General features: G+C 40.3%; 1 protein-coding gene across 1 annotated transcript in view; it reads right to left on the reverse strand.

Moving 5' to 3' along the window:
* Nucleotides 1-25,511, reverse strand: part of edil3a (EGF-like repeats and discoidin I-like domains 3a) — a gene marked incomplete at its 3' end in the record, with an annotated part of 278,314 nt that overhangs the window by 52,328 nt on the left and 200,475 nt on the right. The window contains exons 6-8 of the mRNA XM_080433840.1: nt 13,024-13,179; nt 9,290-9,434; nt 8,273-8,457 (exon numbers count right to left, since the gene is read on the reverse strand). Coding sequence (XP_080289966.1) covers nt 8,273-8,457; nt 9,290-9,434; nt 13,024-13,179 — 486 coding nt within the window. The remainder of the gene's footprint in view (nt 1-8,272; nt 8,458-9,289; nt 9,435-13,023; nt 13,180-25,511) is intronic.

Raw genomic sequence — 25,511 nt, forward strand, 5'->3', positions numbered from 1 at the left:
ACAGGGTACTTCTACATTGCAGTAGATACTTTTACTTAAGCAAAACATTTGAGTACTTTTTCCACCTCTGCAGGTTCCATTTCGGGACATACAGGGTTTCCCTCTCTGACATCAGCGATATGTAACATTGCACTCGGTCCCTTACCAAACAAACAAACAAACACATGAAGTGCAGAGACAGATAAGGGAAAAGCAGGAAGTGCTAATTTGGGCATGCGGCGGTGCGATGAGGCGTGGCTAAAGGCAGCATGCTGCATTAAACATGAGTGTCCCATGTGCCAATTATGCACAGCCTGGGTCTGCTGCTTCCCAGCGCTGGAAAGTAACTAAGTACATGTACTCAAGTACTGTACTTTAAGTACTATTTTGATGGTATTTTTTCCAATTTGCAGTACTTTTACTTCTACTCCACGACATCTCAGAGGAAAATATTATACTTTTTAGTTTTACTCCATTACAATTATTTGAAAACTAAGTTACTAGTTATTTTGTATATTATTATTACAAAACATACAGTAACCACTTCAGCCCTATATATATATTTCGGCCATTTGAAAATAGCCGATCTACAAGCTCACAATGCGTTGCGATGCAAAGTTTTTTTTACACATTTTGAACATCTAAAATGGGACATTCTGCATTCTTTTAGTACATTTTTATACCAATACTTTTGTACTTTTACTCAAGTACATTTTGCATTCCGGACCTTACTTGTAACATTGCAGTATTGCAGTATTGATACTACATACTACAAGTAAAACATGTGAGTACTTTTACCACCACTGGTGGAAAGTAATTAAGTACATTTACTTTACTTCATGTGATATTTTTTGGTTAAAACAAAAAGTATTTTGTTAAAAGGTTAAAGCACTATTCCTGTCTCTCCAGCTCTTTAATAAAGAAAAAAATAAATTGTCAGGTGGGTGACAAAATTTCAGCCAATCAGGAGAGTACCTATATATCACCTTATTCTTTTTTTTGTGATACAGTTCCAATTGTGTCTGCTCATTTCTTTGTATCATCACTTCCAATTCCACTTGTCATGTATCCTGTGTGAGTTCTCTCTCCTGATTGGATAGAATTGGCATCCCTGAGCTGAAAATGTATTTTCTGTTTATTAAAGAGCTGGAGAGACGGGGATGCTCCTGTTACTGAACAAACACTCTGTAGCAATGATTAGGCTACTACCAGACTATAGAGCTATTTAACACTTATTTTAATGAAAGGTACTTTTTTAACTGAGGTACTTTTACTTTACTTGAGAATAAAACAAAATCTGATCTTGATACACTACATCTGAGAGGCAAATATTGTACTTTTTTTACTCTTCTAAAATGATTACTATAACTTTGTAGATTTAATTAGCGTATTAATGCAAAACGTACAGTAACCAATCACGGCTACGAGCTCACAACGCATCGCATGTGCTATTTTTGTACCCTTATGCAATATAGACGCAAAGACGATGGCTTTCATATTATACGTGTTCCTTCCACTTCAAAGTGTGTGCGCATCACAGAGGGGTCCCGACGAACGCGGACCCCCCGCTGATCTCCCTTTCATGTCTTTCTTTGTACTTTCCGCCATCGACCCGCTTCGTCTTAAAATCAATTGGTTTCGTGTATTTTTAATTGGAAAATATTGATCTTCCATAAGCCATTATTATTAATTGTAAGGCAGAGAACCAACAGACGAGAGTTCAAGCAGCATTCAGGCTGAAAAGACTTCAAGGTTAAATTAATACAGAAGGAAAATGTCTTTGACAAATTGTTGCTGTCGGGCAGAAACCTCCTATCTCCATACTTCAACTTTGTAGGTTTTTCTTTTTTGCAAATCAATGTCCTACTTCATCATACAAGTGTGCAGTGGTGGACAAAGTACTCATATTTCTTACTTAAGTAAAAGTATCAATACTGAAATTTAGAAATATTTAAGTCCAGAATTAAAAAAGTTACTTGAGTAAAAGTACAAAACGTATTGGAATCAAAATGTACTTAAAGTACAAAAGTAGAAAGTACTCATTATGCAGAATGTCCCGTTTCACAAGATTTTCAAATGTATAAAATGTATACAAATCTTTTGACAATAGCAGATCTACAAGCTCGATGCGACGCATTGTGAGCTTGTAGATATGCTATTTTCAAATGGCCGAAATGTTTATAGGGCTGAAGTGGTTAATGTATGTTTTGTAAAAATAATCAAAATCTACAAAGTAACTAGTAACTAAAGTTTTCAAATAATTGTAGTAAAAGTACAATATTTGCCTCTGAGATGTAGTGGAGTAGAATTAATTTCCAATTATCGGAAATTGGAAACACTCAAGTAAATTACAAATATCTCAAAATTACAGTACTTGAGTACATGTACTTAGTTTTAAAAATTCAATAAAAATCACAGTACTTCCTTCAGCACTGTAATGCACTTGAATGTATTTATATCTATCTGCTCAGTTCAATGTCTCCTTCAGCCCGGTTGCCATGGTGAATAATTGATTCTTAGCCACATTACAGAATGACTTGAAGAAGACTTGATAGATTAATGGAATTAATCAGACTTAATGACAAATTAAGTGTTCCAATTAATCAACAAAGCTGCTGCTTAAGCTGCGCTGTACAGTGCACTACAGCACCGTTTCTCAACGTCTGGTCCGGGGGCCCACCAGAGGTCCAAATGGAACCGTAGAGTGTACAAATGTAACATTCTTTAAAATTAATTTAATTTAATTTATATTTTTTGAGTTTTAATTTAACTCTGAGTGTACAAATGGAACCAAATGGACCCGTATAGGTCATTACACACGAATACACAATACGAAAAAGGGACACAATTATTTCTATTTGTTAACACCCGCAACATTCAAATAGGTCAACCATTGCTGTGCTCGAATGTCCTGATCTGTGTTATTAACACATTGAGTGCCAGAGGTTTTTTAAAACAGGGTACAGCGTTTTTTACCGTTTATTGGCGATCTTTTTAGTGCTTCTGAAGCCACAACGAGGACCCGGATGTAAACAAAAGGTGTCTGGGCGATGGCCAAGAGTCCCGTCTAACGACTGGAACAATAACGTGACTACCGCGATCCGCCATTGCAGAGAGATCGCCCGTCGAAAATGGCTTGTTTTGACCACATAAAAAAAAGACATGGAGATATGGACCTTTTTGTCAAGATCCACATCATTGGGGCGGATGCACGTCCGCTTTTTTGGGGTGACGTCACATCCGTCCATTCCCTTTTAAAGGGTCCTAGGATCATTCCTAAGTTGCGTTATAGAGCGCAACTTACGTTTTGAAAAAAAATAACACCAGGCGCCAGGAGCGCTGAAACGCTATGCCCGGGCGCTCGAAAAGGGGTGCATCCAGCGCGCCTTTACCATATAAATTGTTAAGGATATCTGAATGAGTTATCAATTAGAACTCGTTGCCTTGCTAAACTAATGGCCTAAGTCATTTTTTAAAAAGTTTTTCAGGAAAAATAAAAAACTGATCCAAAACAAAACTATATGATATTTCTTAATCATTTCACCCAAAATGTTTATAACAAATTATGACTATTTAAATAGAAATAACACTGTCTGTCAGTTATGTAACATAAGAGATTTAAATAGGTTTAAATAGGATTAAATTTGACTTAGGCCAAAAAAAAAAGCAAAAATGTTTTCAAAATGGCCTAATCAGTAAATAATTTGGCTTAAGTCACAAAACCATGCTGACTTAGGCCAAAAAAAGCCTATTTTGGCCTAAGTCACACTAGGGAGTTAGGTCATTATACTAAAAGGGGAGTGAACAGCATGATCCTTTTCAATTAGGAGATGGGCGATTTTACCAGAGGTGGCCAGTGTCATGAGGAGCTGACTTAGGCAAAAATATAATTTTCCTCAAAAAATTACTTAGGCCATTAGTTTAGCAAGGTGACAAACTCTTATTTCTGTATCAGTATGAGCAGTTTATAGTTTATAATTTGGTTCCATTTGTACACTCTCAGAGTTAAGAGGGTCCTTGAAATCAAAAAGGTTTGAGAATCACTGTGCTAGACTAAATGGAACAGAGCCTTCATTAGTATCTTTGGTAACACCTGTTAAGGAAGTAAGGAAGGGGCCCAATTACTTTCCAATATGGCTGCTGTGCATAGAGCCTGTATTATAAATCATTCATGCTTTAGGATATTGTCTCGTGTGTCCTTGTTTCCGAGTCTTTTGTTTCCGAGGTTGTGCCGACAGATTTCCACGACGAAATACATGGCAGACATGCGCTGCCGGCTCAAAAGGGCGTTCTCAGCGGACACGGCCCCTTATGGACGCCGTGGCTAGGAGTCACCGAGGAGGACACGGAGAACAGAAAGCAGATGGAAAACAGATGATCCGCCGTGGCAGACCCCCTGATGGGGAAAATAGCCAAAAGAAGAAGAAGAGGAAACACTGGAGCTCTCCTGGGCGCTGTCCAAACCCAACGGGCTCTCCCCCCGTCAGATGGGATGTGAAGCTATACACAGCGGGAGATTGAACCGGAATGTCTCAAGATGTTTTCAAGAGAGATGCAGCGCGGGGCCTGCCAAGTGTTTCCAGCTGGCAGGAGCTGATTAGTTAATTATGCACATTAACATGTCGGCGTAGCGCAGGGAAACTGCCAGAGCCACAGTAGCTTACTTTTCAGACGTTACAGCGGCCCCTTATTAAAGCACAGAGCACGTGCTTCAAACCATTTCTGGCAAGCGGGAGACTTTTGCTGTTGATTGTCGGTGAACAGCCCTCAGACAAACAGCTCCAACAATTAAGGATGGCGTTTAAAATGGTGATGCTTCATTTCTGAAGTCTTAACCGTTCGCCAAAAATAAACGAGCTACGTGCTCACAACGCGTTGCGTTGCAGCGTGTGCGTTCGCTTGCAAAACTTTTGCGAGGTAAGGCAAAATGGTTTCACAAGGGAATGCAAAACATTTTGTGTCCCCTCCCAACCCAAAACACGTTATTTTTAAGTCAAAGCACTTCCAGTCAAAGGAATCCCACTACCAGCACTCTTTTTCAGACAACCGCAGACTTTTTTTGGGCCAATAAAGTATAGTTTTGGAGGCGCGCAGTTCGGCACAGCAACTCGCTCGCTTTAGCTCGCTCGGTGGTGCCTCTCGTGGCTCAAGTTCGCTTGAGCTTACTCAGCGCCGTTCGAGTTATGTACCGATAGGGACAGAATCGTAAATCATGTTTTGGGGCGAGCGTTTGCCCCAACTGCCACTCAAAGTGACTACTGGCCACAGCGCATCTTTTCCGGGTCTTGCTCGAAGTGGGTTTCATTTCACTATCACGCGTCTGGGTAGGGACTCCCTCTTTCATTGGCGTGTCGCCCAGGTTGCGCGTAAACCCTAACCGTTAACTAAAAAAAACTATGCCTTAACCGTAATCCTAACCTAAGAAACACCATGCCTAACCCTAACCTTAACCCTAACCTCACAGACACCATGCCTAAACCTAACCTCAAAACCACGTCCAACCGGGACGAAACACTGCGAAAAGAGAGAGTCCGCTTTTGGATAAGAGAACTAGAGTCTATTCGGTTTGTTGTCCTCAAAACTACTCAAAGTAAAGTGAGCAAAGTGCTGCTATCAGCGCAGTTGATGGACGGACATGGCTTGTTTTTGGCCAAAGCCAAGAGTTGTTTATCTCAGTCGTCGGCAGTGCTTTTCATTCTCACAAGTGAGTCACAGTGGGTCCGTTTGGGCCTTAATGAGATGCTGCTGCCGCAGCTAAACGCATAAACAAAGGCGGCGTAGCACTATGGTGATGAATAGCATCACTCTCCCAGGACTCATGAGTCTGTGAATGATGTCCGCATGTCTCTACAGTCTAATCTACAGGCAGGGGATATTAGCAGTGGTGGGAAAGTAACTAAGTAGATGCACTCAAGTGCAGAGTAAACGTTTTAACCCATTAAGACCTGAGGCCGATTCTAATAATGCCTTCAGTAGTTCTCACACTTTTTTTCTCTGATTTTTCAAAAATAGCAGATGTACAAGCTCGCAGCGCGGCACGAAGTGTCGCGCTGTGAGCGTTATGTGCTTGTAGATCAGCTATTTTCAAAATGTCTTGTACTTTTACTTTTGGTACTTTAAGCATCTTTTGATGCCAATACTTTTGTACATTTACTCAAGTATAATTTTGAACACAGGCCTTTTACTTGTAGCAGATCTTTTTGAATAGCCAACCCCAACATCTAAAATGACACAGATGCTTTCCCGGTTTGAATGGGCTAGCATTTAGCAACTAGCAAAGATTATTAGCGTTAGATTATTAGCGGTCGGAAAGTCATTGCACTCAAGTACTGTACTTGAGTGGACTTTTTAAAGGAACAAGAATTTAACATTTTTAATACTCTATGCTTCTACTCCACTACTCCGCAAATATTGTACTCCACTATACAATTATTTGACAGTTTTAGTTACTAGTTACTTTGCAGATTTAGATAATCATTACAAAGCATACATCAACCACTTATACTACGGCTATTTGAATATCTATTTTCAAAAAAAGTTGGTGTTTTTACTTTCCTACCTTAACCCATTCTATCCGGGGGTCATCTCTGTCATTTTAGATTTCTTTGGCTATTCAAAAATAGCAGATCTACAAGCTCATAGCTATGAGCTTGTAGATCTGCTATTTTTTTAAAATCTGTGCAAATTTGTGCAAATCTTTATATATATTTTCAAAGCAAACATTTGTAAAATATGGTGTTCCAGGGACCTCCAGAAGAAAATATATGAGTTACAAATGTTCGCTTTAAAAAATATATATTCCAAGATTTGCTAAAATGTTCACGATTTTTCAAAAATAGCAGCTCATAATAGCCAAAGGAATCTAAAATGACAGAGATGCGTCCCCGTATTGAATGGGTTAATTTGGATTCCAAAACTTTTGTACTGAAACTCAAGTAAACTAAAGTTCACTTATAAGTAAAACATCAGAGTAAAGGCGGTTACACACCGGCGAATATGCGAATATACTCAAAATTCGGACTTGTTCCGAATAATTAAAAGACGCTTTTTTCGCTCCGCGAAACTGGTGTGGAAGCTTGCATTGACTTTATAAGGTTTTAAAAAAAAACCGTATTATTCGCATGAAAAAAATCACCCCGGTGTGTAAGGACCTTAAGAGTAATGCTAAACACATAAATAAAGGCAGCATAGCACTATAGTGATGAATAGCATCACTCATGAGTCTGTGAATGATGTCCACATGTCTCTTCAGTCTAATCAACAAGCAAGGATTATTACGTTTAGTTTCTCGCCGACGAGCCAAGTTCTCCAAGTTTTCAGGCCAAGTTCTCACAGCACTATACGGGAGTTGCTTTTACACACAGCCAAAGGGCTTTGTCAATTTTCGGAAACTAGATTTGCAGGCCGATCATGGCAGATTATGCAGCCTTCAAATCTATATTACGCTGATCAGAGCTATGGAAATTTGAAGTGTTAAGACCGGGAACGCATCTGTGAAATGTTTTGATTTCCTTGGCTTTTCAAAAATAGCAGATATACAAGCCCATAGCGCGGCACCGAGTGCCGCACTATGAGCTTGTAGATCTGCTATTTCTTTTTAAAGAATTTAGAAATGTGCAATATGAATATATATATATATTTTTTCTTTTTTTAAGATATTTTTTGGGGGCTTTTATGCCTTTATTTGGACAGGACAGTAGGCTGACAGGAAATGGGGAGAGAGATGGGGGGGAGACATACAGCAAAGGTCGCCGGAACGGGAGTCGAACCCACGTCACGCTGTCAAGCTGGATTGCCAGCATATACGTGCCTGGACCGCTAGGCCAGTGGACGTTCCTATATATATATATATATACATTTTTAACTCAAATCTTTGCTTCCCCTGAACAAAATGTTTTGAGATGGCGGGGCACAACACCAAGCGTTATGAGCTTGTAGATCTGCTATTTTTGAATAGCCCAAAGTATAAAATAATGGTTATAGCCTATACAAATATAAAATGACACATTATGCGTTCTCGGATTGAATGGCTTAAACACTGCAGTAACACTGCCCCATATGTGAGCAATTTAGGTTTTGTGGTGTGGCTACTCTCATGGCAGACCCCTGAACAGTGTTTCCGTCGTGTTTGGTGCCTTTTGGAGCAACGGTGCGCCGTAGCTCCGTCCACAATAAACACGTGGCCTCTGACTGTGTGACTATTATATTCTCATGGCTGACCCCTGAACAGTGCTTGTGCCAAGTTTGGTGTGCATGGATTGGTGATGATATCACCATTGGAAGGGGGTCCTACCTGTAGCCACTGTGACTGGTCACTGTGTCCGGCCGTCCAGGCGTTGACCTTGCCCTGCTTGTCCAGCCTCGCCTTGCCGGGCTCCCAGGTGAACATGTCCATGTTGAGGGTCCTGAAGATGCTGGAGGCCGTCACCTGGTAGTCCTGGACGTGACCCGACTTCAGCCCCATGGGCTCTGAGCAGCCTGGAGACACACAGAGACATGTATTAGGCATGTAACGATTTATCGTAAATCGATTAAAATCGACTCAAACTGGTGACAATTTAAATCGATAATTTTTTTGTTTTAAGTATCGCGATGCAAAAAGCGCGTTAAAAAGAAAGAAAGAAAATACACAATCTTTGTAAGAGAATTGATAAAAAAAAAGACTACTATATTGAAAAGAGGATAAGAGAAAACACAGTATTGTAAAACAAATTAAAGAGAAGAAAATACTGGATTTGTGTAAGAGAAAAAAAATATCTCTGCTGTCCGGCAGGAACCAGCTAACTCCAAAATGTTAATTTTTCAGGAAATGACTAAAACAAAACAAAAAGTTAGGAGGTTTTGTTCATCATTGATAAGAACAACTGAATGGACCTCCACTCACAATGAGGTTGGAGGTCAAAAGGGGGTGGAGCCTGGAGTCAGCTAAACCAACTAACTCCACCCCCCTTTGGTGGAGTTAGCTGGTTTAGCAGAAAGTTTGAGGATCCAATGGAGTTAGCTGGTTTTGTCAGAAGCGCTTTTTAATACTTTTCATTGGTTCAATATTTTTTTAACCAACACACAGACTAAAGGGTGTTCAATAGCACTGATTTATGGAAAAAAATGCAAAAGCGTCAAAATGGAGTTAGCTGGTTTCTGCCGGACATTTTTCAGTCATCTGTCAGAACATTAGGGGTGCAGGAGCGTCTGAACAAAGTTCTGAGACAGCCCATCCGATATTCTGAATGACGTATTATGTTTTTGTTATCTACCCTGATCCGAAAACAGTTTGGACATCAGGACGGAGCGTATAAAACTGCCTACTCACCTGTTAGCTCGCAGCCCAGCAGCTCCATGCGCAGCGTGCAGTGTCTCCTGCACACCTGAGGGTAGATGCGCACGTACTGCGCCTCGATGGGCGGCGTGAAGGAGTTGGCGGAGGGAGCGTTGTTGTCCACGTTTCCCCGGAAGATCTGTTCACATGGGGCGGATGAAATAACAAACACAATCAGCACGGCGGAGAAACTCACAGTCAGAATCAGCTTTGTTGTAACCTCTCGTCAGCACCACTGCCATAACAGATAATACGTCTGTGTCATTTGTAGATTTCTTTGGCTATTAAAGAATAGCAGATATACAAGCTCAATAGTGTTGCACCGAGTGCCGCGCAATGAGCTTGTAGATCTGCTATAAAGAGTTTTGCAAATCTTTTGAATATACATGCATTTTTTAAGCGAACATTTGTAACTCAAATCTTTTATAAAAACGTACGTTGCTATCAGTTGTTCCCAAACTTTTTCATGTCAAGGACCCCCAAAATGATATGTATTTGGCCGCGGCGCGAACCCCCATCGCAAAATATTTTGTTCCAGGGACCCCAGAAGCAAATATTTGAGCTTTAAAAAATGTATATTGCACACATTGCACACATTTTCAGGATTTTTCCAAAAATACCAGATCTATGAGCTCATAGCAAGCTTGTATATCAGTAATCTTTTAATAGCCAGATCAATCTAAAATGACACAGATGCTTTCCCGGATTGATCGGGAGGAAGAAGACTAAGAAAGGGGAGGACACATGACAGGTTTACAGGCGTAAACCTGTTATTTGTTATTTTGTGTGCACACCATCACTCTAGCAGATAGATTGCCTATTTTCACAATATTTATCTGTGGAACCGAGTCAAACTAAATGTAATGCCTCAACTCCTACAAAGTGCTTGTCAGGGTGGTTGGTCCCCAGTTCAAATTATGATGATTTTGGGGGGGTCCTCAGTTCAAATATGATTATTATTATTATTATTATTATTTTGTTTGGGGGGGGGGCGTCCCCAGATCAATAAGATTATTTTGGGGGGGTCCCCAGTTCAAATAAGATTATTTTGTGGCGTCCCCAGTTCAAATAAGATTATTTTGGAGGGGTCTTCAGTTCAAATAAGATTATTTTGGAGGGGTCCCCAGTTCAAATAAGATTATTTTGGGGGGGTCCCCAGTTCAAATATGATTATTTTGGGGCGTCCCCAGTTCAAATAAGATTATTTTGGAGGGGTCCCCAGTTCAAATAAGATTGTTTTGGGGGGGTCCCCAGTTCAAATATGATTATTTTGGGGGGGTCCCCAGTTCAAATAAGATTATTTTGGAGGGGTCCCCAGTTCAAATAAGATTATTTTGGGGGGGTCCCCAGTTCAAATATGATTATTTTGGGGGGTCGTGGCCCGAAAATGTTGAGAAACACTGATTCCCGGATCTGAAGGCAGCAGTGTGCGACTGGCTGCCATCTGCAACGCATCATCTGCACCAATCTGAACAAATTGCTGTCATTCAAGGTCAATGAGCTCGAATGACGGTGGGGAAAAAATAGACAATTTCTCGCTCCATTTGATCCGGTAATTTATAAGCGCACTAGTGTGTTTTAAATGAGAGGTCCAATTACACAGCCATACATTTATACACAGCCATATATTCTGTCTGTTAAAACAATTATAGCCTAGCATCACCCATAGACAGACGATTAAATAGATAGATAGATAGATAGATAGATAGATAGATAGATAGATAGATAGATAGATAGATAGATAGATAGATAGATAGATAGATAGATAGATAGACGCACACGCACACGCACACGCACACACACACACACACACACACACACACACACACACACACACACACACACGGTCACACGGTCACAGCAATGACAAGCCAATGAGAGAATAAAAAGCAGGATAATTCAGACCAACAGGGACCAGAGAATACATAAATACCACATTACATCATTACACTGTGTGTTTGCGTGTGCGTGTGTGTGTGTGTGTGAGTGAAAGAGAGAGACACTTAATTTGAGCTCTTGGTTGGTTGCAGTGGTGGTAACTAAGTTCATTTACTCAAGTACTGTAGGCTACTGTAAGTACTGTAAGGTACATTTACTTTACTTGAGTATTAAACAAAATTTTGATACTTTGTACCACTGATCCACTACATCTTGGAGACAGATATATACTTCTTACTCTCCTACAATTATTTGACAATTTTTGTTACTAGTTACTTTGCATACTATAGTATTAATACATAACTGTTTTTAATATTTGATAATAATTTGATCATTTGACCAATAGAAATCCATTGTAACTTCAACCTCCATCTTAACCATGTTAGATGAAAACACCCGTCCTTGGTTCTGGTGACTGATATTTAATGCGTGAGGGGGCTGTGTTTTTTTATATAACTTTTTAATGTATTAGTATTATTATTATTACCGGTAATTTGCATCGTGTTATTGGACTATAATTTTTGATCATTAACACATGATCACATAAGTCCTATTTTATACTTCGGCTATTCAAAAATAGCAGATTTACAAACTCACAACGCATTACATCGTGGCAAGGTGTGAACTTGTATATCTGCTTTTTTCTAACGTTTAAGAACATTTTTGATCAATAATTGTATACAATTTTAATCATCCAAATCTGCAAAGTTAGTGTCAAGTGTCAAGCATCAAGGAATGGACATACTCAAGCAAGGTAAAAGTACAGGACCTTGAAATTGTACTTAAGTACAAAAACTTGAGTAAATGTACTTCCCGCCACCTTTGGGGGGGGGGGGGGGGCCAGCCATGGAGGGCTGTCAGAAATGATGTAGGACAGGGTGGCCGTTTATCCCCAAATAGTATAAAAATTCAATCTAAAAGTAATAAAAGCGGAGGGGGGGTGGTGTGTGTGTGTGTGTGTGTGTGTGTGTGTGTGTGTGTGTGTGTGTGTGTGTGTGTGTGTGTGTGTGTGTGTGTGTGTGTGTGTGTGTGTGTGTGTGTGTGTGTGTGTGTGTGTGTGTGTGTGTGTGTGTGTGTGTGTGTGTGTGAGAAAGATGGGGCCCGGTGTGTGCTAGCTAATTAAAAAGCCATCTCATCACGCCCTTCATGGGCGCCGCGTCCTTGACTGGGAACACAGTCTCCTGTTGCTCTGTGTGTGTGTGTGTGTGTGTGTGTGTGTGTGTGTGTGTGTGTGTGTGTGTGTGTGTGTGTGTGTGTGTGTGTGTGTGTGTGTGTGTGTGTGTGTGTGTGTGTGTGTGTGTGTGTGTCTACTTACATTATTACTATACTTGTGAGGGCCAAATGTCCCAACAATATAGTAGAATTTGGGAAATGGTTCTCCTGACATTGTTTCTGATCCTCATAAGAGAAATGGCGCAAGATTTTTTTTTAAATGTTCAAAAATAGCAGATTTACAAGCTCACAGCGCGGCACAAAGTTCACCCAATTTTTTTTCCTATCTATTAGTCACCCCATGGAGACTTGAATTCATGGATATTTTTTTGTTTTTGTCGCATTCCTAAGCCAATAATTTGATGACCAGCCGACCGGTAGGCAGCGGTTCCGGTAGGAGACACAAAGGAGACTCATTGTGTCTCCTACCGGAACCGCTGCCGGTCATCAAATTATTGGCTTATAGGAATGCGACAAAAACTAAAAAAATATCATTGAATTCAAGTCTCCATGAGGTTACTAATCGATAGAAAAAATGTGTGTGTGTATGTGTATATGTGCGTGCGTGCGTGTCTCACCATGTCCTCATCGGTGCCCTTGACTTTGTACGTGGTCCAGGTCTTTCCGTCGTCGCTGGAGGCCACCTTGTAGGACTTGACGTACTCGGGGCTGCCGATGCGCTTTGCACCCTGGGTAATGACGCCCGTCACCCGCATGCGTCGCTGAAGGTTGATCTGGTGGAGAGAGACAGAGGGAAAAAAACAATGAATCACTTCAGTCATTCCAGTGGGTCTCAATAGGCTCTATGCACAGCAGCCATATTGTGAAGAAATTCACAGGTGTTACCAATGATACTAATGAAAGCTCTGTTCCATTCTGGTCAAACAGAGTCAGGGTGCTGATATTGTGCATGTTGGCTCACTGGAAACACTTTGCTACACCAGTGGGTTTAAAATTGGGGTTCAGGGACCCTTGTGGTTCCTTGAGGGGGTTCCAAATGGCCTCTTACGGGTATGTAACTCTGAGAGTGTACAAATGGAACCAAATAGACCGTAAGGGTCTATTTGGTTCCATTTGCACACTCTCAGAGTTATGGTGGTCGTGGAAATCAAAAAGTCTGAGAACCACTGTGCTACACTAAATGGAACAGAGCCTTCATTAGTATCATTGTAACACCTGTGAAGGAAGTGATAATATGGCTGCTATGCATAGAGCCTATTCTTTTCATGTCATGGACCCCCTAATCTCTCAAGAACAGATTTAGAGCTGCGCTTGAATCTGTCGGGGAGGTCCTTCATAACGTGTGCGCATTGGCCTACAAGTGGCCTACAAGTGGGCAGGCCTTAGATCCAGAAGCAAGCTGTGCTTTAACCAATCAAAGCCGCTTCAGTGTCCACAGACTTTCTATGTCTGCGATGCGAAACATATGGTCCGCGGCCCGGACTGACACAAATAGTGCACAGCTCATGTCAAGATTTCATTCAAATTTCTCCGTAATACACACGTATGTTTATAAATACTGTGTCAGTTAACTTATATCCGTTGGTAACTGGTGTGGTTGTCTGTCTGTGAGAATGATCTCCCCGGCGTCTCCGCACGGTAACGTTACATCACGATCTAAATTAAACTCCACGAGGGTACAGATGGAACCAAATGGATCCGTGGACCCTCTCTCTCTCGGACTAACAAAAACAGCCAAAATGGCTCTTTTATGTCACACGCTCATATTGAACATAATTCCTAAGTAAATTGTTTATGAACAGAGCTAAATCAGTTTGTGTGCCTCAGCCTCAGCATAAAAGAGTCATAATATTATTCTTTGGTTGCGGGATAGTGTCACGGAACCCATGTGTTCCTTGGTGGAAGAAATGTTATTTAGTCGGAATTAAAACATAATGTGGACCACCGGAAGTGGAGAGCTGAGGGCATGGTCCAAACCCCGGTTTCCAGTGAGCATAGGTCTGGTTAATTCCCCCCCCAGAGCCAAATGCAAAAGTGAAAAACCCTGGGGGCGCTGTTTTTGACAATGGTTCCCAGATTGTGGACCCCCAAGTTATGTTTTTTGGCCGCGGAGCCCCGTCTGAAAATATTTTGTGCCAGGGACCCCCGATTTGAAGATTTGTGTTGTGAAAATGTAAAATGTAATATTCCAAAATATCTTTTTTCGAAATAGCAGATCTACAACGGAACACGGCACAGGATGTATCTTCTCAGCCAACTAAAAGCCAGGATGCCACAATATTCACATTTTCATCCAATCAAATACAAAAAATATACATACAAAAATCATTGCGGTGTTGCATCACTGGGCCAAGCAGACACACTTAAATAACCCAAAACAGACAGACACCTGTTCACAGTAGGGGCTCAATAACACATGTCAAAATTCTGCCACCATAAGGCGTAAGTACATGGTCCATAGGGCTGTGAATTAATCGTCTGCTATCTCACGATTCGATTCCGATTTTTGGGGTCATAATTCAATTGAAAATACATTCTCACAAAAAAATTCAAGATTATTATATTGTTTTCATCTTGACTAATCAAGTGTAGCCTAGTTACTTCTGACATCTCAAACAAAAAAATATATGATACCAGAGAGGGTTGTGTAAAAACTCTTGGCTTTGATGGAAGTAACATTAACGAGTGTCAACGAGCATCAGTGACCCATACACCTCAGCTGTGCTGAACTGAAAGTGACTGGAGTTAGTTTTAAAAAAGCCCTTGAAAATGACTGAAAACATGATAATGTGTTTACTGTGATTATGTTTAAGCTTACATTTCATATCACAAACACCATAGAGTAAAAACTCCTGTAACTTTAACCGGCAATTTTTTTTTTTTTTCCAACACCCCAAATGGTCCAGCTCACTTTCGCATGTCAGCATTGAGCAGCATCATCACTGTATTTTGTCATGCTTGCGCTACTGAAACACTATTATTGTTTTCATGTCAACATTCAAGTACAACTATCAGAAGGTGTGTATGGGTCACTCTGCAAGTTTATCTATAGTTTTCCACCTTGGTCATTTCTGAGAGTGAGACACAAATAAATATTAGTTAACATCACCTTTTGTAAGGTGTAACTCCATTGTAACTCCATAGCTCAATGATATAACATGATTATAATAGTATATGAATAGCAGGCAAATTATGTGTTTTGGTGCATGTTTGGAAACAAATCAAACTTAATTTATAAAGCACAATTTAAAACAACCAAAGCTGACCAAAGTGCTTTACATGGTTAAAAATAGGGCATCAACAAAGCGCCCATTGGTGCACAAAACAAAATGTACAACAAAGTTAAAACTAATTAGATAGGTTCAAATGCAATTAAAAGCCAAAGAGAATAAGAGGGTTTTAAGTAGGGATTTAGCAGTGTATTGGGAGAGGAGGCGACAGACGCAACCCCCCAGCGCCTGTTTTTTTCAATGAAAGTCAGATTTCAGTAAAGATGTGGGTTAGTCCAAAGACGCAGGGGCCCCTCGTACACTAAGGATATATCCCCTCAAATGATTGAAAGTGGATTGACCCATGCACATAGCCATCCAGGCACGGCACGTAGCAATACGCTGCCTGCTACCCTACGGCTAGGCTACTACACGCAGTGGTGGAAATTAACTGAGTACATTTACTCAAGTACTGTACTTAAGTACAATTTTGAGGTATTTTTTTTACTTTACTTCAGTGTTTCCAATTGTTAGTACTTTTACTTCTACTCCATCTCAGAGGCAAATATTGTACTTTTACTCCACTACAATTATTTGAAAACTTTAGTATCTAGTTATTATATAGTTATTTTATAGATTTTGATTATTATCACATACATTAACCACTTCAGCCCCATATACATTTCGGCCATTTGAAAATAGCAGATCTACAAGCTCACAATGCGTCGCGATGCGACGCATTGTGAGCTTGTAGATCTGCTATTTTCAAAAGATTTTTATACATTTGAAAACTTGAAATGAGACATTCTGCATAATGAGTAGGCCTACTTTTACTTTTGGTATTTTAAGTACATTTTGACACCGATACTTTTGTACTTTTACTCAAGTACATTTTTAATTCTGGACTTTCACTTGTAACAGAGTATTTCCACATCGCAGTATTGGTACTTTTACTTAAGTACAAAATGACCACTTTTTCCACCACTGACTACACGGAACACATGCACTCATTTTGTCTGTGTTGTTCATGTGGAAAGCATGGTGACGGGAGGTTATAATGAGTAAGCTAATGGGCCCGTGGAATTTGTTCCAAGACCAGATTGGTTTCCGAGATAATTAAAAAAAATACATATTTGTGCATTATCTGTCAAAAGTATGCTTTTTTTGTCACATGTCAGTAAAAATAAATCAATCAATCAATTGAACATAATATCTATTCATTGATGAGGAAGTCAATATTGTACATTGAAGATATCTGTAATAGCAATTCATTTCATGTCCCTTTGTGTTTTCATTTAGGTTTTAAAAAATAAACTAAAAAGTGTCAACTTTACGAAAGATTTTTCTAATATTTCGGCATTTTTAGAATTTAATTTCCAAATATTTTGCCATTTTGTTTATTCGTACAGTATTTAGACTACTAGCCTTTGCATGGATGTATGCAAATTGATTGAGCTGGTCAGAAATTGCAAAAGTGTTATGTCTTACTCATTGTGTTCAGTTTTTTCGTGAATGTTCCGTGAACTGTGAGCCCGGTCTGTGGTAAAACAGAAGGGCTGGGAACCCCCGCTTTAGAGAACTGAAAAAGTCACACAAACCAATCACACACTTTGTGGCCTGGCGTGAATGCAAACTAAATATCAACGGGGTGATTCTGCTGTTGAACTTTCAGAGACAATGACTCAACATTATGTTCCTGCCAGACGCCCTTTTACTGCACTTTAAATGTCCCGCTATACTCACTGACAGACACTGGTGAAGAAGTGCAATATCACAATATAAAAGGCAGTGGTGGGAAAAGTACTTAGAGGTTTTACTTAAGTAACAGTATCAATACCGTAATATAGAAATACTCCGTTACAAGTAAAAGTCCGGAATTCAAAATTTACTTGAGTAAGAGTACAAAAGTATAGGTATCAAAATGTACTTACAGTAGTAAAAGTACTAAAATGTTTGAAAATAGCAGATCTCTCACAACACGTCACGATGCAACGCGTTGTGAGCTTGTAGATCTGCTATTTTCAAATAGCCTAGGTATAACATAGGGCTGAAGTGGTTAATGTATGTTTTATAATAACAATTGATCATTTCAAAGTAGAAACTAAAGTTTTAAAATAATTGTAGTGGAGTAAAAGTACAATATTTGCCTCTGAGATGTAGTGGAGTAAAAGTAAAAGTACTGAAATGGGAAATATTCCAGTAAAGTAAAAATACCTCAAAATTAAAAGTACAGCACTTGAGTACATGTACTGAGTTACTTTACACCACTGATAACAAACTTAACCCGTTTCATATTTTTTTAAAGCAGCAGATCTACAAGCTCACAATGTGTCGCGATGAGGATTTATCTTTCTGCCACACGAGAAAGAATAACTCTGAGTAACATTAATTAATATTCCAAACATTAATGTAATGGAATAGAAGTTTAACCCATTAAGGCCTGAGGCTGATTCTACAAATGCCTTCCAAATCAGTAGTTCTCACACTTTAAAGCTTTTTTTTTAATGTTCAAAAATAGCAGATGTACAAGCTTGCAGTGGGGCACGACGTGAAGCGCTATGAGCTTGTATATCTGCTATTTTTGAATAGCCAACGCTCTAAAATCTAAAATGACACAGGTGCTTTCCCAGTTTTAATAGGATAAATGTATTGGAAAAATTGGGAAATACTCAATGAAAGTAAAAGTACGTCAAAATCATACGTAAGTACAATACTTCAGTAATTATACTTAGTTACTCCACTGCCAAAAAGAAGGTAGAAACAGACGGCTCGAGTGTTTGAACAGATTTGAATTCTGTGCGCCTTTCTTTTCTGTCCATCTCCAGCCAAAACGATATTAAAACGAACGACCAATTAATCCGTTTATACCAAATGTTCTCCCAAAATAATATATTGTCTTTTAGGGTGGATTCCTCTTTTATGTCAACCAATTCCAGGTTAATGGTCCCCTACTTAACGCTCACTCCAGAATGGATTACAGTCGCCCTGTTGTGAGTGCTGCGCCGCGCTCGTATATCGAGACAAAGGGTGAAGTGGGGTGAATGTTATTCACAGCAGTGAGAAGTAACTAAGTACATATACTCAAGTACTGTTCTTATAGGTGCAGTTTTGAGGTACTTTCACTTCATTTGATTGTCTTCGGCAATTGAAATGAATGTAACACAGTATGGCTTTAAGTAAGAAAAACAGAGTGGGGCGCTCAGGTGGGGGTTCTCATCCGGCATTCTCGAGCATGTACTGTATACGAACACAATATATGGTGTAAAGAAACTAGTACATGTACCCAAGTACTGTACTTAAGTACAATTTTGAGGTATTTTTTTTACTTTACTGGAGTATTTCCAATTTTCTGTACTTTTATTTCTACTCCACTACATCTCAGAGGCAAATATTGTACTTTCACTCCACTACAATTATTTGAAAACTTTAATTACTTTCCATTAATACATTATCATATTATAAAACATAAATTAACCACTTTTAGCCCTATTTTATACCTAGGCTATTTGAAAATAGGTGATCGCGACGCGTTATGAGCTTGTAGATCTGCTATTTTCTTTTACTTTTGGTACTTTAAGTATATTTTGATGCTGATATACTTCCTCCCGGTGGGGGCTCCTTACTGGCAGGTAAGCCAGTAGGATATAACAGCAGTGGCAACACACAGAAATGTGTGCGGGGAGGAACCAATTGGCATAACGACTAAACTGGAGAGAAAAAAGGGGTAAAAAGCCACAAAAAAGGTACTTCTTCCACTGGTTATTCATGGGAAGTGAAGCCGCGCCAGAAATTGCCCTCTTTCGTATTTTTCATCTAGTTTTCCTTGTGAAAGATGACTGCGGTCTTGTAACGTTATAATGACACTAACATTTTATCGTGCTAGTTTGCCGCTCTTTCGTTTTTGGTCAATATAAATACTCCTTTCAGAAAACAAAACATAAATGCTGTGTGTGCGTGCTTGTGCGTGCGTGCGTTTCACAGTGGTAGTCCTTCTGCACCACAGGTGTCTCTATGCTACAGTGAGGAAAGCTGTCGTCGTGCTGAGCTATTAAATATAATAACAGAATGGCTGCTGACAATGGAAAATCATTGGAATCTGCCTCTCTGCTGCCTCTCTCTCCATGTCTGTCTGTCTGTCTGTCTGTCTGTCTGTCTGTCTGTCTGTCTGTCTGTCTGTCTGTCTGTCTGTCTGTCTGTCTGTCTGTCTGTCTCTCTCCCTCACTCACTCACACACACACTCACACACACAGAAACTAAAATAGCGAACATACACAACACAGCTACTGTACACACACAGAAGCACACACGCAAATTAAATTAGATCAAATTACACTTCAAAATCTAGGCGTTTAGCAGCATGAGGAAAAACCACCTGAACTGCAATCAGCCAACAACAACAGGGTAAACGGTCCAGTAAATAAGCGTGCCAAGCTAGCAGGTAAACACACATCTACACATCTATCTATGTAACATAATATAGCATAGTGTCGATGTCGGGTGGAAACCATGTATGTCCAAACCTGTCACTTTCCAGGAAATGGAAAAACGAGTACATGTGTTCCAATGGATACAATGTAGTTGTTATTAAGTCACAAACTCTTGTTAATACTTTTCATTGGTTCAATATTTATGAAAACCCACAGACACACTTAACTTCTTTCCCTTTCAAAATGCTTAAAAAACAGTGAAAAAGGCCGATTTACAAGCTCACAATGTACTGTAGGGCATTAATCTACAAGCTCACAACGCATCACGCTGCGATGCGTTGTAGATCGGCTATTTTCGGCAAATGGTGCCCCCAGAATAGGGATGCTAGGGTTCAAGTGCATGGTTAATCCATTTGTATCATGTTTATCATGTTTTTTAAAGTTCCTATCACACACAGATGTCCCTGTAGTAACTCTGAGGACCCCCTGTTGAAGACCCCCCTGGTATACAGCCATGGGTGGTTATAAGGCTATGGTTTCTATGTAGCTTCTATCTATGGAAAGTCCCCAGGACTTTTTGTGTTATCCTTTTAGCCTTAATGTCTGACTGTACCTCAGTTCATTTACTTAAGTACAATGTTGAGGTATGTTTACTTTACTGGAGTATTTCCACTTGTCTATACTTTTACTTCTACTCCACTGCATCTCAGAGGCAAATATTGTACTTTTACTGCACTACAATTATTTGCTATAAACTTTAGATACTAGTTACTTTGCAGATATAAATTATTACATTATACAACATGCATTAACCACTTTTTCAAACATTTTCGTACTTTTACTTTTGGTACTTTAAGTACATTTTGATACCAATACTTTTGTACTTTTACTCAAGTAAAATAATTCAAGTGAATTCCAGACTCTCACTTTTAACAGAGTACTTCTACATCGCAGTCTTGATACTTTTACTTAAGTAAAACATTTGGGTACTTTTTTCACCACTGCTCGTACTATTTACATGTCTGACTAATAAAGCATTGTAATTACCGCCCAACTTTATTCTCATCACTGGTAAATAATCACAGAAAAGTCTTAATGTGTAATTAGCTTTAGGGACTTTGAACTTTCACTTTGTCTCTGCACAAACAATTACAGCCGGAAAAAAACAAACTAAAAAAACACATAATTTCAGCCACGAACGCAGAAAAATATCTTAATTTAATTTGCATCCATGCTTCAATCACTTAACCAAACAGCATGTATTTTCATTCTGTTAATAGGATACTTAATTAAATATAAGCTAATCTTACAGCCTGCTGAACATGCTGCAAACACACACAATCACAATGACTTGTGTAGAACACCAAGACGAGACCTTGATCAAGCAAGAGAGAGGGAGGAGGGAGAAAGAGAGAGAGAGAGAGAGAGAGAGAGAGAGCGAGAGAGAGAGAGAGAGAGAGAGAGAGAGAGAGAGAGAGAGAGAGAGAGAGAGAGAGAGAGAGAGAGAGAGAGAGAGAGTAGCAGATATATAAGCTAACACTGCGTTGAAGTGTGAGCATATAGATCTGCTATTTTTGTTGTTTGTCATAATGAGAAGTATATACATTATGGCTTAAGTATATTATGTTTTTGTGTCTCAGTTGATTGAGCTCTCGCCTTTGGACCACGAGGTCATGGGTTCGATTCCCGGGCACCGCCAATTCAGCGTGTGAGTAGCACGGCGTGGAGGTGGAGAGTCGTGCGGTAAGTACTGGGAGCTGATGGTAGGTCTTGTAAGTACTGGGAGCTGATGGTAGGTGTTGTAAGTACTGGGAGCTGATGGTAGGTCTTGTAAGTACTAGGAACTGATGATAGGTGTTGTAAGTACTGGGAGCTGATGGTAGGTCTTGTACAGTAAGTACTGGGAGCTGATGGTAGGTCTTGTAAGCGCAAACTATGTGAGTGCACAGGAGTTTGGAAAGTATAGTTCCACATACGGTAAGTACTGGGAGCTGATGGTAGGTCTTGTGAGCTGATGGTAGGTATTTTAAGTACTGGGATCTGATGGCAGGTGTTGTTGTAAGTACTGGGAACTGATGGCAGGTGTTGTTGTAAGTACTGGGAGCTGATGGTAGGTGTTGTTGTAAGTACTGGGAGCTGATGTTAGGTCTTGTAAGTACTAGGAACTGATGGTAGGTCTTGTACAGTAAGTACTGGGAGCTGATGGTAGGTCTTGTAAGTGCAAACTATGTGAGTGCACAGGAGTTGGGAAAGTATAGTTCCACATACGGTAAGTACTGGGAGCTGATGGTAGGTGTTGTAAGTACTGGGAGCTGATGGTAGGTGTTGTAAGTACTGGGAGCTGATGGTAGGTGTTTTTGTAAGTACTGGGAGCTGATGATAGTGTAGGTGTTGTGAGTACTGGGAGCTGATGGTAGGTGTTTTTGTAAGTACTGGGAGCTGATGGTAGGTGTTGTAAGTACTGGGAGCTGATGGTAGGTGTTTTTGTAAGTACTGGAAGCTGATGATAGATAGCACATTGTAACGGGGACAGACTCCCACGTTCTCGGCTGATACACTGACCCTACATACTTACTTACAAGTGGTTGTGTGCGTGCGTGCGTGCGTGCGTGCGTGCGTGCGTGCGCGCGTGCGCGTGTGGGGGGTCTCAGCATTTGTCAGGTGTAAGAAGGGGGCACTGCAAGGAAGAACCCTGTGAACCACTGCACTACAGCACGTACACACACACACACACACACACACACACACACACACACACACACACACACACACACACACACACACACACACACACACCAACGTATGCTTCCATTCCTACAGCGAGGAGTGTTATTTTTAGCCGCTATCTGAAGCCGTATCTATACACGATGTACCTAAAGGCTTAATTCACTCATGTATCTTATGAGAGGCTATTGAAGTCTCACTGCAGTTAATCAGGAGTGAGCTGCATCTCATTGGAGAGGGCCTGTGTTCAAAGACGCTACCTCTGAGCCTCGGCAGCTTGACTGCAGGGCTGAATGTTAAGCTACATCATAATGGGATTTCTGTGGCATGGAGAGGTTTCCACAAGCACAACTCCCTGAGCGCTGTGGTCGGCGGGAAACCCTGTATGTCCCAAAAAAATACGCAGTTTTTTAAGGAAATGTAAAGAAAGATAATCAAAGGCTGAGAGCACCTGCTGCGCTACTTGATTCCGTGCCGTATCCAACATGACAGCCATGTAAACAAACACACAATGTCATTTCCAGCTAAACATTGCTCTCAAGAATGTTTTTGAAAACATTTGAAGCGAGAAATAGACAATGCAGTAAACGAATATTGATTCAATTTGATCAACACTTCCTGTTGTTTTGCGAGGCGACACGTTGCACTGGACGCACCGTGACCTGGCATAAATTAATGGACTACTTCCATTACCGTATGCAATGAATACTTTTTGTGACTTTTGGGTCAATTTATTCATTTCTTTATTAAGTAGCCGTGTAATAAGCGGGATAATTGGCGGCTTTGCGTCGGGATCTAATCATCCTGTCGGGGTTTATTTCTCAACAATGACCGGCTCTCCGTCAATTATCCCTTGGACAAGCTCTTTGTTGTCATATAACTTTTTGTGTTTTTTCGTATATTAATGCCCTACTCGATCATACTACAGCGTCATACAAAAGTACCAAAAGTAGCGGATCTGCAAGCTTTTGAGCTTGTAGATCTGCTACTTTTGCTCTTTTGGAATTTGAATCCTGAAAAGTACGAGTTTTGGACTTATGAGGTTTCCAGCTGAAAGACACGACTTTCAAAAAGTAGCAAAAATTGCCGATCTACAAGCTAGCAATGCATCACAAAGTGACACGTTGTGAGCTTGTAGATCAACTATTCTTGCTACTTTTGCGCGTTACTCTCGTACAAAGAAGTAGAGCGTTAATTCAAGAGCAAAATGAAAAAAACTTGAAATATTGATCGAGATACAGGGTTTCTTGGCAGACGGCTACGCTATCAGAATTCCAGGCTAGGTCTTTATATACAGAAGCACACGGCGGTACAAACACACAAAGACGGATACTTCTCGACAGTCGGCGTCTGTCGGATTCCATTTGGAACGGTTATGTAAAGTCGTCTCGAGACGCCGTTCCTGAACATTGCAGGCGATTAGCTATTGTTTGTTTGCGTGAAATTATGTACAGAGAGCCCGTTAGCATTCACACGTCATTTCATTTGTTTTGCAGCCGTTCAGGCCCGGGCCACAGGAGACACGTTCTGTTGATGTCGGCAGGATATTTCCCCCGAGTGTCCAAATGTAATTTTACGACCGCGGGGCGCGGCGTGGCCGCGGTTGACGCACGCTGGTTCACTAACGCACTATATGTGTGTGTGTGTGTGTGTGAGCGGTGAGCACAAGTGAAATAGATCTCGCTCTTGTTAAGTAAATGTACTCAAGTACTGTACTTAAGTACAATTTTGAGGTACTTTTACTATACTGGAGTATTTCCAATTGTCTATACTTTTACTTCTACTACTACATCTCAGAGGGAAATATTGTACTAATGTGCTGTCGGGTGGAAACCTTGCATGTCCAAAAAAAGGGATCCAATGTAGTTATCATTTAGTCACAATCTCTCGTTAATACTTTTCATCGGTTCAATATCTATAAAGCCCGCTGACACACTTTCACTTTTAAAAAAATGACAAAAAATAACAAAAGCCGAACTTCAAGCTCACAACGTTGTAGACAACAAGGTTGTAGATCAGCTTTTCTCCTTATGTTTTTTTTAGATGTTTCAAAAGTAGTGAAAGTAGCAGATCTACAAGCTCACAACGTGTAGCGATGTGACGTGTAGTGAGTTTGTAGCTCGGCTATTTTAACTACTTTTACACAACGCTGTTGTATGACAAAGAAAGGCATTACTACAAAAAAAAACCAACAACAACATAACAAGCTGAAATGTGGAGATTTTTCCGCTTTTCTGTAAATTAACGTGCCTACTTCATAATCATAATTACAGCGCCACACAAAAGTAGCAAAATTGGCAGATCTACAAGCTCGAAACGACACATTTTGATGCTTTTGAATTTGAATCCTGAAAAGTAACAGTTTTGGACATATGAGGTTTACACCCGACAGAGACGTGCACAAACAAACACAGACACACGCGCGCGCACGCACGCACGCGCACACGCACACGCACACGCACACGCACACGCACACGCACACGCACACACACACACACACACACACACACACACACACACACACAGCCTATACTGTATGTTGTGATGTATTATTCAATGCATGATGTGTGTTGTGTGTGATTCAGGGTTGAGCGTTAGACATGCAGAGATACCCAACATGCTACACACGTACACACACACACACACACACACACACACACACACACACACACACACACACACACACACACACACACACACACACACACACACACACACACACACACACACACACACACACACACA

Source organism: Gymnoscopelus braueri (genome assembly GCF_963280865.1).
Source record: "Gymnoscopelus braueri genome assembly, chromosome: 7".
NCBI lineage: Eukaryota > Metazoa > Chordata > Actinopteri > Myctophiformes > Myctophidae > Gymnoscopelus > Gymnoscopelus braueri.